We start from the raw sequence: 16168 nt of genomic DNA, 5'->3' as shown, positions 1-16168 counted from the left end.
CGTTGCATTTGAAGGGCTGGTGCCACCATAATATTTTGTTAGCACTGCTGCCTGTTTCATCAGTGCTTTAACACAGAAAAGCTGGGAAATCCGAGCGGGGAGGGAGCAGGATTAGGTTTCCCCCGTGCAGCGTGGCTGCCAGAGAACAAGGACACCAGTGTCTGAGGCTCCCCGTATCAAACTGTCCCCAACACCTATTTTCCCCCCGCTTTCTGCTGCTGGGGTTGTAAAGAAAAACCGAACTTGGAAGGACCTGATTGCTCTGCGGGACTCACGGGCAATAAACCCCTTATGAGGCCAAAATAACTGGGGAGTAATTTATTTTCACCCATTCTGGATGGGCAATAGGCGGGAGGATGCATGAAGGTGTCACCTTAAGTAGGAATAATGAGGCCAGGTCCCCATCCAAAGCCTCTCAGATATAATTAGGCGACTAAGAGGGTGCTGCTTTCCAGCAAGGTGCCGCACCTCAGTTCTTCCCGCCCGCGTGCTCCTGCAGCTCCTCGGCGTCGGGTTTGTTTCTCTGTGGGACAAAACTTTTGGATGTGCAAAACTTTCTGCTGAGCTCCTCTCACTTACGGGTCTGACTTAAAAGCTCTCAAGGTTTTTGTTTGGTTGGTTTTTCTTCCAGTTTTGAGGTGTTAAGGTCCAAATTTCTGGTCTTTACTTTTCAGTAAATGGGGCTGGAAATGAGCTTTCACTCTCTAACTTTTGCTGGGGAGAGCAAGGAGGTTTTTAACCTCTCTTTAATGTGATGGCGGCCCCTGGAGTCATGCAAGTTCCAATTTTATATATATATATATATATATATGTTTTTATATATATATATTTTTAATATGTGGCTGTGACCACAGCTCCCTGCCCCTTGACAGCAACCAAAGATTTTTGTCTTGGCCAAACGCTTTCACCATGGTCTGGATATGGAGCGTGGGAGCATCTTTCCCCCTGGTTTGGGTCTGGCGATGGCTCTGGGGACCCGTCTGTGCTGCTGGGTCCCTGCGGAGGAGCCGGAGGCGAGACGGGGAGCGTGTGAATCCCAAAGTGCCAATTAGCAACGTCCTGCGCTGGGGAGGTGTTTAATAGACACAGCAGCAGTCCCTGTGCCAAGCGCTCGAGGAAGGGCAGGGAAAAATATATACATATATATATTTAAAGTCTTATTTTGCAGCTCTTTGGAGAGCTGAGTCTCAGGGAGGGGAGCGAGCTCTGAAACACGCCTTTGTGGAAGGTGAGAAAAGCTCGAGACAGTTTTGCACGTTAAGCTGCAATAGGATTATGGAGCAGAGCAAATTAAATGAGTTCTGTAATGACTGAGTGGGGGCAGTTCCCGCGCATGGTGGCAGCTCCTGAGAGCCGGGAAGGAAACGGTGGCTGGAGCTGGGGGGCTGAGACCCACCGTGAGCATCCCTGGCTGGGGGCCCGGGGTCCGCGGGCAGCGTGCCGGAGAGGGCAGGATTTTCCCGGAGCTGCCTGCGTCGCCATGGCAATGTGCAAACCCAGGGGAATTAATGAGTCTGGAGCGCATCTCGAATCCTGCAGGGAGGAAAGAAATCGGGCTGGCCAGGTAGAGCAGGGAGGTGGAGGAGGGCAGGGGCAGAGCGGGGGGTGCGGGCAGCCTGTCCCTGCCTGTCCCTGCCTGTCCCTGCCAGCCCAGCTGGGGTTGCTCCAGCCCAGGCAGGGTGTCTGTGGGTTGGCAGGATGCTCTCTGTGGGATAGGGATTTTTGGGCAAACAGGTATCTCCCTACTCCCGGGTACCAAGGGGTCTGCAGAGCCGAGCTCTGCTTGGCTTTTAGAATCATAGAATTCCCAGCCCCCCCAGTGCCCCCTGCCATGAGCAGGGACATCTGCACCAGCTCAGGTTGCTCAGAGCCCCGTCCAGCCTGGCCTGGGGTGTCTCCAGGGGTGGTTCAGCCACCACCTCTCTGGCCAACCTGGGCCAAGCTCTCACCACCCTCAGGGCCAACAATTTCTTATACTTAACCTAAATCTCCCCTCCTTTAGTTTAAAACCATCACCCTTGTCCTATCGCAACAGGCCCTGCTAATAAATCTGTTTTCCCCGTTCTGGCTCACCCAAGCTTGGGGAAACCTCCTGCCCGGCTCCCACATCTGCCCAGAGCATCGTTTCCAGCCAAGTGCTCCATCAGCCCTGGCCAGACCCACAGCTGTGGGGCCAAGGGCTGGGCTTTGAACCACAGGAGCCAAACAGGGTGGTCCCCAGGGGTGCTTTGGGTTTAGGGGGACCTGCCACCCAAGAAGCCACCTCAGCTGCTTGATGCAACCCCAGCCGAGCCTTGCTGGGCTCCTTTGTGCCTCCTTATCCCTCGTTTCACATGCAGCAGGAGGTGAGGACTTTTGTTTGTGTGTTTGGTTTTATTTTTTTTCTTTATTCTTCACTTCCCTGGAGGTAAAAAGCAGAGCGTGCTGGGAGATGAGGTGTTAGCAACAATTTACATTGGAAGGTTTGCTATTTTTCATGCCAACCCTGGCTCGCGGATATTTATTGTAGTGGGGTAGGATCTGGCGCTAATCCATTGAAGAATCAGGATAAAAAAATGAGACAGATGATCCCAAGGAGGAGGAAGAAAAGATGCTGTTCGAATAGCTGAGCCTGGGCCGGCGGTTCATTATATTCCCCAAGCAATGATTAAACCGAAGGCAGGTTTTGGGGAGCAGCCGCTCCCAGCCCGGCTCCTCGCAGCGTTGCCTGCATTGGCAGCGGAGAATCGATACAAAGCTGGAATAATTGCCGCTCTTCGGTAAATGTTAATGATTATTTTCCTTGCATAAAATAACCGCCCTATTAAATCAAAATGCACTGGGGTTTAGGCAGCTGTTATTCAGGGGCTTAATTAATCTGGGAAAGAATGAAGTTACACAAAATCACTGGCTGCTGCTTGCCCAAGCTCACACCACGTTTTGCGAGTGAGATCTTTGCTGGCCATGAGCATCAGCCCCTGGTTTCCACCAGCATCTTGCACCCCCAAACTCCAGCCATGCTCCGTTGGTCTTTAGCATCAGTCCTCAGGGAAAATCTCGACCAGGACTGACAATGCTGGGACATCGAGGTCTTTTCCCAAAGCAGCTGGTCCTGGTGACACTGAGCTGCTGTCTGGAGCAGCTTTCCAACAGATTTATTTTTAACTTGCGGCCTTGGATTGAAGAGTGGAAATTCAGTGATTTCTTTTTTTGCAATAGGAAAAGAATTGTGGAGTCCTTAAGGTTCAGAAACAATGTTTTCATTCCAACTTTATGTGCAAGTTTGTATTATTTCAACTGTTTATAGCGTCACTAAATCACGTGTTGAGGTGAGTTATTAAGGTTTTCTATACAAAACACCCAAAAGCTGCTTTCAGGGGGTGATTAACTGAAAATATCCCATAGAAAATATCGTAGAAATAATCAATGCTTTTCCTGCAGTAAGTTCTCAGTTTAAATGCGTTTTCCCAGAGAAAAGGGCTTTCAGCCCCTGATGGATTGCTGACCCTGGCTGTGTCATTCTGAGCTTTCCGATGTGGCCGGATTTGGCATCTCCTTTGCAGGGCAAATTGTTGCTTTTGAATCCTGCCATTGCATTTGCATTGCTCTATCCTGGCAAGCACATTCTGCTACCTTGTCCTGTCCCAGGGCTGCAGATCTGGGAGCGGATCTTTGGGCTTCCCAGAGCTGTCTCACTGGGCTGAAATGCAAACAGACCTTTGGGACTTTGGCTTTTTGGTTTTGCTGTTTGTTTTGCGAGCGGGATGGGATGCAGAGACAAGAAGCTGTGCTTGGCATCAAGGGATGGGGAGGGATGGACAGCAAGCAGGTCCTTGTGCTCACCTGCATCACACCAGCCTGTTCTACAGGCTGTTTTCATGCTGAATCAATCTTCTTTTTCCTCTTTAGTTGCCCACTTGTTGGGATGTGGAGCAGGCTGGTCATCCCTGCTGATGCTCTCCACGTTCATCCCTTCCCCTGCCTTTGCCCCGTCTCATGTCCCAGAGTTGTGCTGGAGGCTGCTGATGGCCATGAACATCCATCCCACGGGATAAAACTGCCTCCATCCCCAGCTCGCTGTGCCAGCAGGAGCCTGCCCATCCCAAGCCCCCGTGCCTGGTACCCGGGGCTGTGGCCAGAATGGGTTGGAGGAGGCACCTGATGCTTTTCTGGGGTTTGCTTCACGCCAGGGTTACCCAGCTCTGCTCTCCGTACCAGCGAGCACTACACATGTGCCAGGGAAATGATTTTACCACCCAGCTTTGTGCCATATCACCACCAGCCCAAGCTCCGGGCATGAACCATCGTGTCTGCCTTAGAAACCACCAAATTTCAGCTTTTTATTTCCTTTCCAATTCCCTCAGGGAAAACTCTCAAGCTTCTGTCCACATCCAGGAGGGCTGGAAATATCCCCAGTCACTTCAACCACCTGGACTGGGGCAGGTAAACCCCCAGTCAGGGCGGCTGGGATATGGGGGGATGCTCCAACTCCCCGCAAAGTCCCACAGAAAGCAGATGCCTGGACTTGAGCCGGGATTTCTCCCCTGGGGGCTTCCTCGTGCTTTCAGAAGTGGCTTTGTCCCCATTTCACCCATGAGGCCGTTTAATTCCTCTTTTCCTCTGATGCCCCCGGGAAGAAGACCCCAGCCCCAGTTTGGGTGGATGCACTGGAGGACACCACCCATCGCGCTGCACCAGCCATGGATGTGTCACCATGGAGGAGGCGGTTTCCATGGCGACCGTTGCCATGCCGATGGCTATCAGCAAAGGGCCTGAGAGCATCCCGGGGAGGTTCACCAGCCTCTCCCCGTGGTTAAAGATGGATTTCTAAGGCTCCCCTCCTCCCAATGTGAAAGCCAGACACTCAGCAGGGAAGTTTTTGCAATGGCAGCGCATTTTGGGTTTAATGTTTGGGGTAAGTTTTAGGAATGGAAGGAGTTTCTGCAAAAGCTCTGCCATGGAGTGGGAACACCCTACAGAACAGAACGTCCTAATCCTCCCTGCCTAGGGAAGGAGGGCTGCGCGAGCAAGGGTGTGCAGGGAATTTAGGAAGACCCAAAGCAGCTGGTCCCCGTCCCCCAGGACACGTCTGAAGATGCAGAGGGGTTTGTACAAGCGTGTTTGTACCATTCACGGGGTGCTGGGCAGGTCCCATGTCTGCCTTGGTTTCCCCATCTTTTAAGTACGCAAATCCTCTGGTGAATGTGGAGAGCTGCTCGTGGGAGTGCTGAGTGTGTCAGTGGGACTTTTTACCTGAGTTTTACATTTTTTCCACTGTTAAATGGTATCACCCACCCTGATGAAGCAAGAGGAGAGGGAAAGATGCGGTGTGCGCTGTGCCGGGGGGGTTAGATACGCACAGAGGATGGAGAGGGACCGAAGCCTCTCTAATCTCCCTGCTCAGCTCCGATGGTGCGGGGCCAAAGGCCCTGAGCTCTCACTCGCTTTCCAAGGCTCTTAGCGCAGGATTTGGGTGTGATTTGCGCTGCTGCAGCCCTTGGCTGCCGTTCCCGGCCGGTCCAGCCAAGCCGTGGAGCGGGGGCGTGTAAGGGGACCCTGTGTTTGAAACTCCGGGATGGCGCATTGTCTTCGGGGCAAAGACTTGAGTATTCCCAGTGGTTTGGCAAGTGTGTGGCACGTTGGGGACTGGCAGGGTATGACTAGTGGCGACAGGGAAGAGAGATGCTACTGCAGGAGATAAAGGACCAGATTCAGACAGAAAAACCTCAACAGTGCTTTCAGGAGACACAGACGCTTAAAAACCCAACTCCCCTTGACCTTCCCGAGGGATTTATGTCCCCAGGGATGTGCTCACGCTGTCACCGTGGGCGTATGACACAAGGGGTACATCTGCAGCACCCCGGTGACGATACAGGCAGGGTTTGGGCAGCAGGTATCTCCTTAGCCTGGGCTTGGTGGCAGCGATCATCCGGCAGCCCTGGAAGTGTCCTCGCTCCTCGCAGCCCCAGCATCTCACCACAGCCCAGGGCTGCCGGGTTTTCTCTCCCCGTCCAGCTGATGGGCTCCAGCAGAAGAGATGTGGGGTTAAAAACTGAGGCCAGTCCCAAATTTCTATGTCGTGGGACATTCTGTACTTTTCAAAACTCTTTTTTGTTCCAATCGGGAATGAAAACAAAGAATCTTGAAGCTGTTGTCAAGAGGTAAAATGCTATAATAGGTGAAGGGGACCCTTCTACCCCTTTATTTTAAATTTAAGCGCTAACCTGGCTTGTTACATCTTGGAACATCTGATGCTGTCTTGCAGATCAAAGCCTACTTGTTTGGTTTGTAATGAAGTGTCAAACTCTTTCCTTGCAACACAAAAGGGAGATACTTTGATCTGCAAAACAAGATGTTTAAGAGTCCTACTAGCAAGGGCTCTTCAAGTTTTAGCAGCGCTGCAGAGCTGTGGAATATTTGAAGTCTGATATTGTTTCGTATTGAGACTTTCCAAGTTATGGCAGCTGATAGTGTGTTATTCTCACACCTGTGCCAGGAATCACATGAAAATAATCTAAAATGAAACAATAGCTAGCTGGGGAGCCAAACTGATAATTTTTCTAAGTGTTTCCAAAAGCAGTTGGTTTTTTTCCTCCCTTTTTCCAGAGGGCTCATTTCCATGGGAAATGTTACTGGAATCAATGTGAGCTCTCCACAAAATGTCAGCTTGTCTGAAAGATTTGCAACAACAAATTGTTTTGAGAAAAAAAAAAAAACAACAAACCAACATGGTTTGGGGTGGCTCAGCTGGAGAGCAACTGCTTGCGCTCCCAATCCCTTCATCTTAGAATCATAGAATCGTTTTGGTTGGAAGAGACCATCAAGATCATCAAGTCCAACCCGCCCAGCTCCCTCAGCCGCTCCCATCACCCTTGTGCTCCGGCCCCTCACCAGCTCCGTTCCCTTCTCTCAACTCGCTCCAGCACCCCAAGGCCTTTCTTGGCGTGAGGGGCCCAGAACTGCCCCAGGGTTCGAGGTTTGGCCTCCCCAGAGCCCAGCACAGGCCGGTCACCGTGTGCCACCCCGCGGGGGCTGCCCGGGGCTGTTGGTGCAAGGACCACTCTTGGTTTGGTGGGGCTCACGTCTCTCCCCGCTCGGCTGCAGGCTCAGCGCTGGCGCAATGAGAACTACGAGAGGCCTGTGGACCTGGAGGGCTCTGGGGACGATGACCCCTTTGGGGACGATGAACTGGATGATGTCTACTCGGGCTCCGGCTCAGGGTGTAAGTAGCTGTGGGGCTCCTGGGGAAGGGTCCCCGGGAGGTCTCGGTGGGACAGGAGGGGGAATGTGAGGGAAGGCATCACCCCTTGCCCATCTCCGGAGTCCCCCTCCTGCCCTCTCCTGGACAAAACCAAATGGAACCATCCCAAAGGCTGGGCTCAGGTGTCTCCATTTCCTACTTCTGTCTCTGGTCATACTGGACAGGATCAGCCTCTCCCCAGCACGACAGCATTTGCCAATGCTATAGAGCTTTCACTGACCCTAGAGAGGAGCTTTAGCCACCACATGGGAATTTGCAGCCCTTGGTTTCTGCTGAGCCCATAACCAGCCTATTCTCTTGGGTTTTCGGGGATGTCAGCCCTGGGAAACGCCAGGGCAGCAGCAGCTTCACCTTTGTTTTTCTCTCTTTCAGATTTTGAGCAGGAGTCGGGGCTCGAGACGGCAGGAGGCCTCACCACGGACACGTCCGTCACGCTCCCCACCACGGCGGCCGTGCTGCCCATCACCTCGGTGCAGCCCGTGGTCACCCCCTTCGAACCGTTCCCCGCTGAGGACACCACCCCCGAGCAGACACCCAGCGTCTTGTATATCCCTAGGGTGACAGAGACACCAGTGATCCCCAGTTGGAAAGCAACCACCACCAGTACCACTGCCAGCGACTCCTCTACCACTACGACCACCACCGCGGCTGCCACCACCGCCGTGGCCACCACCACCACCAGCACCACCGTGCCCACTGCCAAACCCACCACCATCCGGAGGTTCCTGCCCCCCTTTGTCACCAAGGCAGCCGCCACCCGCGCCACCACCCTGGAGACACCCACCACCTCCGTCCTCGAAACCAGCACATCGACAGGAGTGGCCACGTCACGGCTTGTCCCCACCAGCACGGCCAAGCCCAGGTCCCTGCCAAAACCGAGCACCTCCAGGACTGCAGACCTCACAGATAAAAGCACAGCTTTGCCACCCAGTCCTGCCACGCTGCCACCCACAGAAGCCCCCCAGGTAGGAGGCAGGAGCCCTTCTCACCTGCTCAAGGGCTTGTGGACCGTGTTTTGAAGCCAAGCGATGGCAATGGGAAGCCTTTGGGGCGGATCCATCCTGAGACTGGAACATTTGGGGAGCTGAAGAGTAGAGATTAAAGGGTGGGGGGGGTTTAGCATGGGCAGAACATGGTGATGGGGCTGGTGTGAGAAGTGATGGGGGACATGGGCATCCATGGGTGTGCCACACATCCCTGTTGCCCCCATCTCTACCTTGCCCAGCTGCTCCGGAGCAGTTTCCCAGGGCAGGAGATGTCAGGGCTGGTGGTATCACTGCACCATGGAGAAAGATCCACTTTCCTCTGGATTTGGTGTCTGGGCTCATTGTCCTGTTTCCCACCTCACGGCCCATCAGTGTGAGGCCCAAACGCTCCACAATTACACTTGACAGTGCATTTCCAGCCCGTTGGGCGCCCTGAACGAGGGATTTAATCCGCTGATCCATCTTGCGTTCAGAGCCCCTCGGGGGCCCTTTGAAAACCGCTGTGACTGAAAGGTGGAGTGATTTGTCTAAACTAGTCCCTCTTTTCTGTGTATGTATATGTATGTATAGCACTCTGGGCTCTCGCTGACCTTCAATTAATCTCTGTCACAAAAACGCATGCTTGTGGGAAGCAGTGAGCCATGTGCTCACGCCGGGGGCGGGGGGACATGGAGAGGGCTCCCGCTCACCCTCTCCAACTTTGGCCCATCGAGCTCTTTGCTCATCCTGATTTGTGACGTCCCGAGGTGGCTGCGGAGGGAGCCGTTTGCCCCATGAAGGTGGGATCCTGGGGATGCTTTGCTCAGGGATGCTCAGTGTGGTCCAGCTCAGCATGTGGACATGTAGTAGGTCAGGCTGCTGGGACAAGGGGGAAGGTCAGGGAGAATTTGCCCTCGAGGGAGCTGCAGGTGTGGGGACGTGCAGGAGGCGATGAATAGGTCGGGGTTGGGCTGGAGGGGGATGGAGAGGCTCATCGGTCCAGCCCGAATTTGCTCTCCAGGGTTGCATCACTTCATGTGGGCCCCTCACGCCAAGAAAGTCCTTGAGGTGCTGGAGTGAGTTCAGAGAAGGGAATGGAGCCATGGTGGCCTCAGCCTTTTGGTCACCATCAAGATATCGGGTTGTGTTGCTTGCTCTGCAATATAACCATCCATTTGAGTGACACAGGGAAGGGACACCCTAACCTTATCCCCATGTGCTCTGCTGAGAGGGCCACTCTGTCATCAGCACTGTGATGTCCTTCTATCAGAGCTGCTGGAGGCAGGAGCCACCCTTTGGTCCTTGTCCTCTGCTCCATCTTGTCCTTTCTCCCAGATGGAGCCAGGGGAGGTGACGACAGCCCTTGACAATGAGCCGGAGGTGCCGGTCAGCAGCAGCCCCAGCGGGGACTTTGAGATCCGGGAGGAGGAGGAGACGACTCGTCCCGAGCTGGGTAACGAGGTGCTGGCTGTGGTGACGCCGCCGCCGGGACCCGCGCTGGGCAAGAACCCAGAGCCAGGGCTGGTCGACAACACGATAGACTCCGGTAACTCGGCCGCTCAGCTGCCCCAGAAAAACATCCTGGAGAGGAAAGAAGTGTTGATAGGTGAGACCTGGGGCCGTGGGCTCGTGGGGGAAGAGCTGGTGCGTTTGTGGGGGGCCAGAGAGCTGGGCTGGCCGTGCCCAGGAGAGGGGTCAGTCTTTGGAAGGGGTAGTGTGGAGTCTGGAACATGATCCTGCATGACCCGAGGCTGGAGCAGCTCTGCTGTGGGACAGGCTGGGAGAGTCGGGGTGTTCAGCTCGAGAAGAGAAGCTCCGGGAGACCTTAGTGCAGCCCTTCCGGACTGAAAAGGGGCCGATAAGAAAGATGGGGACAGGCTTTTGAGCATGGCCTGTTGCAATTGGACAAGGGTGATGGTTTTAAACTAAAGGAAGGAGATTCAGGCTGGACACGAGGAAGGAATTGTTGTCCCTGAGGGTGGTGAGAGCCTGGCCCAGGTTGGCCAGAGAGGTGGTGGCTGAACCATCCCTGGAGACACCCCAGGCCAGGCTGGACGGGGCTCTGAGCAACCTGAGCTGGTGCAGATGTCCCTGCTCGTGGCAGGGGGGCACTGGGGGGGCTGGGAAGGCCCTCTAACAACAACTGTTCTGTGATTATATGATTGCATTAGCCCATCACCCTCATTTTCAGTTTTCTTAACCATAGATTTCAGGAGAAAAGTTACTCGCAAACTTGCAAAGCACAGAACCAAGCAGGAATCCAAAACGGTCCCCCTGAGTTATCTGTGCTCCCAGCCGTGCTGGGGCTGCGGGTGGCACTGACGGCTCTGCCTCTTTGTTTTGCAGCGGTGATCGTGGGCGGCGTCGTAGGAGCCCTGTTTGCTGCCTTCCTCGTCATGCTGCTCATCTACCGGATGAAGAAGAAGGACGAGGGCAGTTACACGCTGGAGGAGCCCAAACAAGCCAACGTGACGTACCAGAAGCCTGACAAGCAGGAGGAGTTTTACGCGTAGGAGGAGAGCCGGCGTGCCTCGTGCTCCCTCCCTCCCCGCTCCAAACTCTCCCTCTTCCTCTACTTCATCCAGTCTCCCTCTTTCTCTCTCTCTGTCTCTCTCTTTTTTGGATCAGACTGTGAATTTAAAAAGCAAAACCCGCAACAGCTAAAGGAGAAAACACATCTTGGGCATGATGAAAAAATCAAGCGCCCAGAGCATCGCTGGGTTCAGCCCGATCCCGCTGGCCTTTCTGCAGCGGGAGGGACGGGACGGGGAGCCAGCGCGAGGAACCCGTGTCCGGGACAGGGCGGCCAGGCTGGGCCAGCGGCTGGAGGTCACCGGGCTTGTCCCGCCAACACAACAGGCTCTGGGATCCGGACACCTTCTACCGGCCCTGGGGCGCAGGGGTGTTGGTTTGGATTTATCTTCTTTATTTTTTTTTTTTCCTTTGGAAAGGAGGGAGGTTTCATTCCCTCTCTCTTGTTTTTATTTTTTAATTTTCTTTTTTGAATGGGGTTGGCTGCTTCGCAGGAATTACCTTGCTCCCTGCTTCTGTTTGAAGAGAGGACGTGGCTCTCAAATACACTTTGAACCTCGAAGAAAGCACAAGGGGCTGGAATACCTGATGCCCCGGGGTTTGCTCTTGGAGTGGTGAAGAAAAAAATTAAATACACACATGGCCAGTACGCTGGAAATGACCCCTTTAGATCGACTCTTTGGAGAGTTTGTGGAGCGGCAAGAAGCTGCATTGGGGTGTCTCGTGCTGCTCCCTCCTGCCGCCACCTCGCTTCACCGCATCGCAGTGCACAGCCGGAGACCTGGAATCTACAGAACCCACGTGTCGCCGCCCGCCGAGGGGTTTGGTGGAGAAGGGACTTTGCTTTTGCTGGGTGTTCACTGTGACCAATAAAACTCAGCTTGCGCAGTACGACCGAGAGCGCTGGTTTTAAAACAGAGCGGGACGCTGCATGGGGGGGAGTTGGAAATGGAGAAGCTAAACCCTCTCCCAGTTCCTCCAGAGGGGATAAAGCAGCTCTGCAAGGCCTCAGAAGCAACATAAGAAAAGAAATGCAAAGCAGAGGTAATACTCCGTCCCCTGGGGGTCGGGCAGGGGTCCCCAAGGGCCACTCGCCCCCCGAAGGCGAGGCAGAGCTCTGACTTTCCGCCGCTCAGCCCCGGGGCAGCTTGGCTGCTCCTTGTCTTTTGCAAGACCCAGAAATGACGATTTGTGTTTCTTTTGTTGTTCCTTAAATCCCAGTATAACCCCCAAGGCGCCCAGGAGCCCGAAAGCAAAAGCTCCTGGAAGCCACTGTCACCCAAGTGTCCCCTCTGGGGCCACCAAAGGCGCAGAGCAGCAGGGCCTGACCCAGAGCCCAACCGTCCCTTCTAGAAAGGTGAGATTTTTTTGGAGCAGGCTCTCTGCACAGAAAAGTCAATTAGATATTTCAATGAGTTGGCTTTTAATTAGCTGAAGCGCTGTTTGTGACACAGTCAAGGAGCTTTGTTTTGATGGTCGCGAGCTCGATGGTGTCCCATGGAGACTGTGGCTTTGCTCTTAGAGCAATTTAAACAGGAAAATGGAAGAAGAATCGGTTGCTTTGACTCTGTGCGTCGTGAATTAACCTGCACAGACACAGTGACACTTTGTCCCCTCAGGGTGTCAGTGGATATAGGGATTTATGACCCTGATGGAGGCTACAAGACAGAAGCACTTCTTTGTGTTAGAATTTGAGAGGCCAAACGCATATTTTATATATATATATATATATATATATATATATATATATACTCGCATACATACACAGTTATATATATATATGAACAGAAATCCCTGTAAATTTTCGTTGTACTGCATATGATGGCTGGGTGGGACTTTGTGGTTGTGAAGATGTGCGGTTTGGGGTGCAGGGACAGTGACCCAAAATGCTGACCTGGCTTTACTCCAGGGCAGGGAGCGGAACCCCTGTGCACAGGCCAGCTGTAAAATCCCGGTTTAGAGATGTCAGCCTCAAAATCAGCCTTGGTTTGGTTCTTTTAATTTGGAGAAGATGGTCCTGTTGGATGTCTTGGATGGTGATGCTGAAAGGCAGATGGTGTAGGGGGGTGGGAGTGTGTGTTTTCCCATGTTTTGGGTCCATCCTGGCTGCAGAGAATGAGGACAATGATGATGATGCTGTGAAGGGGGGGAACACGTGTCTGAATAAGGTTGGTGCCACTCTGGCTCCAATGGCCACTTTCTCTGACCTGCTCCAAAAAGAGAGTTTCAACTCATGGTTTTGATGGGTTTGGGTTTTTTTGGGACTACACGAAGGGCCCTGGCTGTTGGGGAGTGGCAGAAATCAAGCCTCTTCATGATTTAATGAGTTGGGCGCATCAAGTATCAAGGCCACCCAAAATCACCATCTTTCGGGAAAATGTGGACTTAATCTTTTGAGCTTGCATTAAAAATACCCTCCCAGCTTAATCTTTTAAATGCTGCTTTTCTTAGCTGCTTCCCTAATCTTCTTCATTCTTTTTTTTTTTTCCCATTAATAGTCTGAAGTTCTATAATACAATTTTTTATTCACTCAAGCTTAACCTCGGTTCGCTCAGCTGGTGTTAAGTTGTAATCCTGGCACTTAAATCCGTTACAGTTCCAGAAGTGAGGAAGGCTGGAAGAGGGAGCGCGAGAGGAGGCTCGGCTGTGCTTTCTCTTGCAGTAATTAAAAGTACCAGATGACCACATGCAGAGGGAAAAAAAAAAAAAAGTGAAGGCAATTAAACTGGCAATCAGAATTGACTAAAGGCTTAATTCGTTGTATGTTTGCTGCTTCCAGGCATTCGCTATATTGCCCTCTGCCTGGAAGAGGGGATGTGAGCTCAAGGAGACTGGCTCTTGGGTTTAGAGCCCACCTTTTTTTGGGGAATAACTCACAACAGAGCCTTTCCTCAGCTCCCCAGGAGCATCGGGTTAGTTGTTGGATGCTTGGAAGTGGAAAAAAAAAAAGCATCTTTTCTCAGCTGTTGATTTGGCTGCGGAGCAGGTTTGTAGGAAAATTAATTCTGATGGCCGCTTGAGCATCCCACCCATCATCCCCTCCTGAAGCTGCCAGATTTGGCACTGTCCCCTCTGCACAAATCCGGCTTCTTCCCCAGCCCGTGCGCATCCCTCGTAGCGATGTCACCCATGAACAGCTGCGTGTCCCAGCTGGGGCAGCGCCCAGATGTGCTGCTGCTTCCAGCTGTGCACCCTGAGGACGTGGGTGGCCCATGTGGGCTTTTTAATTTGCTTTTTCGTTTGCTTTGCCACTTCTTTTCCAGATTTGTGCGTGTGTATGATACACTGAAGGAAGACTCTTTGCTGTGCCAGCCTGATGATTTTAGGAGAGCTGCAATCACCGGGTGTGGGAGATGGTGCTGGTTCCTCTCCCAGCTGTGCTGGTTTTTGGTCTCTTGCTTCTGGGACTTGTGGCAGCCGATGTCTCGGAGGAGAATGAGAAAGTAGCTGGTGACTCCTGGGCCATATAAATGAGGAGGAGGCGGGCGGAGGGGCTCAAAGGGAAGAGAGGACCAGAAAATGTGTGTGAGAGCCCAAACGGGGCGGGGGGCTGGATGTGGGACGGGATGGAATTGAACCCAGCCCCGGAGAGGTTTTGCAGGGCTGGGAGTTGCCCCTTTCCTCCAAAAATCTCTTTGATTGTGGACCTTTCAAAAAGCAGCAGCAAGACCCAGCACCCGGGGGGGCTCTCCCACTGCAGGGAAGGTGATAGCACTGGGCTGGATGTGTGCTGTTGAGTGCTGGTTTGCCTCTACATTTCCCATTCCCTCCCCATTTTGCCTGCTGGGTGCTGAAGGTCCCTGTGCAAGAGCCACTTCGCTCCACGTGAACCTTGGCTGCTGCTCCCCATGCTCGTAATTCAGAGCTCTCCGACCCCTGCCATGAGTCACCCACACGGAGGCTTTAATGGGAACAAAACCATTAGCTAAAATCAAGAATGGATTTTTAAATTTTTTTTTTCCCCTCTCAATCACCCTTTTTATGATGATAAGCGTTTCTGGGCTCGGAGGTTTTCTGCGAGGCTCTGGCAGCTCCTAAAGTGACATTGAATTTGCAGCAGTGAAAGGTTGATGAGAATCACCGGCGTCTCAGCAGCTGCTCGGGCGGGCTGGCGGCTGCCCTGACGGGGCCGCGTGTGGCATGTCCGTATGTATATATATGTGTATGTAATTAATATATATGTATATATGTATATACGCGTGTGTACAAAGCCCACGCGCGTGCACAGGTTCAATGCAAACCCTGTGAATGGGGAGGAGGGGGGTTTATCAGCTGGCGCCGTGCTGGCCCCGTCCTCTGCTGCGGGATTTGTCCCCGCGCTACCAGCTCTGTCCGTCTGTCCGTCCGTCCCTCTGTCACAGCAAGGGCCCGATCCCCGCCGCTGGGTCGGGGTCTGCCAGGGCTGGGGACAAGGGGCATTTTGCAAAGCAGCCAAAGCCCCAGCGAAGCTCCACGTTTACTCCGGTTTATCCCACATACCTTGTGCCTGCGGCTCTGCGGACGTACCCACACCCAGTCTCTATAGAGAAGTCCCAGTCTGGAGTGTACAATTTTTAAAAATTTTTTTTTTAAACTATGATTTTTATTTTGGGGAAAAGTCACCCTAGGAGATGCCTGTGCCATGCCCAGATTTTGTTTTCCTCCCCCACCTTCCCAACAGCTCATCCACCGCATCTCCAGAGACCCTGAGCGTAGCAGTGACTTTATGTGCATAAGCCACCCCTGTTCTGGGTCCCCCTGGTCTAAGTCATAAACTTACAGCTGACAATCAAACCAGACAGAACTGCTGACTTTAGAAAAATATATATCCATTGCAGTTTGATAGAACTACTTTTTAAAAATCACGTGCTTATCTCTCACTAACGCTCACCACCATTTCTCCAGGAGAAACCACCACCCATTGGTTCTTGTGTAAATAAACATGAAACATTCTTGTATAACTTTAAAAAAAAGAAAAGAAACAAACAAACAAAAATCCATTGATATATGTTAAAAAAAAATATCCCTTTCCAGAAGATTTAAATAATTCCAAGAAAAAGAAAAACCCAACAAGAGAATCCCACTTCACTCTTTCTTTGGAGCTGACATAAATTCCCAATAGGAGAATGGGAAAGTCTTTAAGAATACAAGAAAATACAAGTGTTTTACCTTTCAATGAATATGGGAGGGGAAAAAAATGCATGTAAATATTTTTAATAGGAAACATATCTTAAACAGAACTTTTTTTTGTATGTACATAACTCTTTTAGAGTTTAGTACTTAAATTGCTTCATAGTGTCTGTTAAAAATAAAATAAAATAAAATGTTTGTTAATTGTTTTTGTTCTTACTCAATGGCCAAAACTTTAAAAATAATAAAAAAGACTATAAAAATAATCTTTGCCAATGGATCTAGCACTGTAATGGTACTGTCTATTTTTTTTAATTATTTC

At 52.1% G+C, this 16168-nt stretch overlaps 1 protein-coding gene across 4 annotated transcripts in view; it reads left to right on the top strand.

The window, feature by feature from the left end:
• The window catches only part of SDC3 (syndecan 3), a 34576-nt gene extending 18466 nt beyond the window's left edge, over positions 1-16110 (top strand). The window contains exons 2-6 of one of the 4 annotated variants that reach the window (XR_010607478.1): positions 7084-7201; positions 7613-8205; positions 9541-9811; positions 10552-11781; positions 11959-16110. Coding sequence is in view for 1 of the 4 variants with exons in the window: in XM_065650652.1 (XP_065506724.1) it covers positions 7084-7201; positions 7613-8205; positions 9541-9811; positions 10552-10718 (1149 nt within the window). In the remaining 3 variants the exon portion in view is untranslated. Of the gene's footprint in view, positions 1-7083; positions 7202-7612; positions 8206-9540; positions 9812-10551 lie in introns of all 4 variants that reach the window. The other 3 variants (XR_010607477.1, XR_010607479.1, XM_065650652.1) reach the window with 3 other exon arrangements.
• The last annotated feature ends 58 nt before the right edge of the window (positions 16111-16168 follow it).

The sequence above is a fragment of the Caloenas nicobarica genome, chromosome 23, assembly GCF_036013445.1.
Source record: "Caloenas nicobarica isolate bCalNic1 chromosome 23, bCalNic1.hap1, whole genome shotgun sequence".
Lineage (NCBI taxonomy): Eukaryota > Metazoa > Chordata > Aves > Columbiformes > Columbidae > Caloenas > Caloenas nicobarica.
This window is presented reverse-complemented; position numbering and strand designations above follow the sequence as displayed.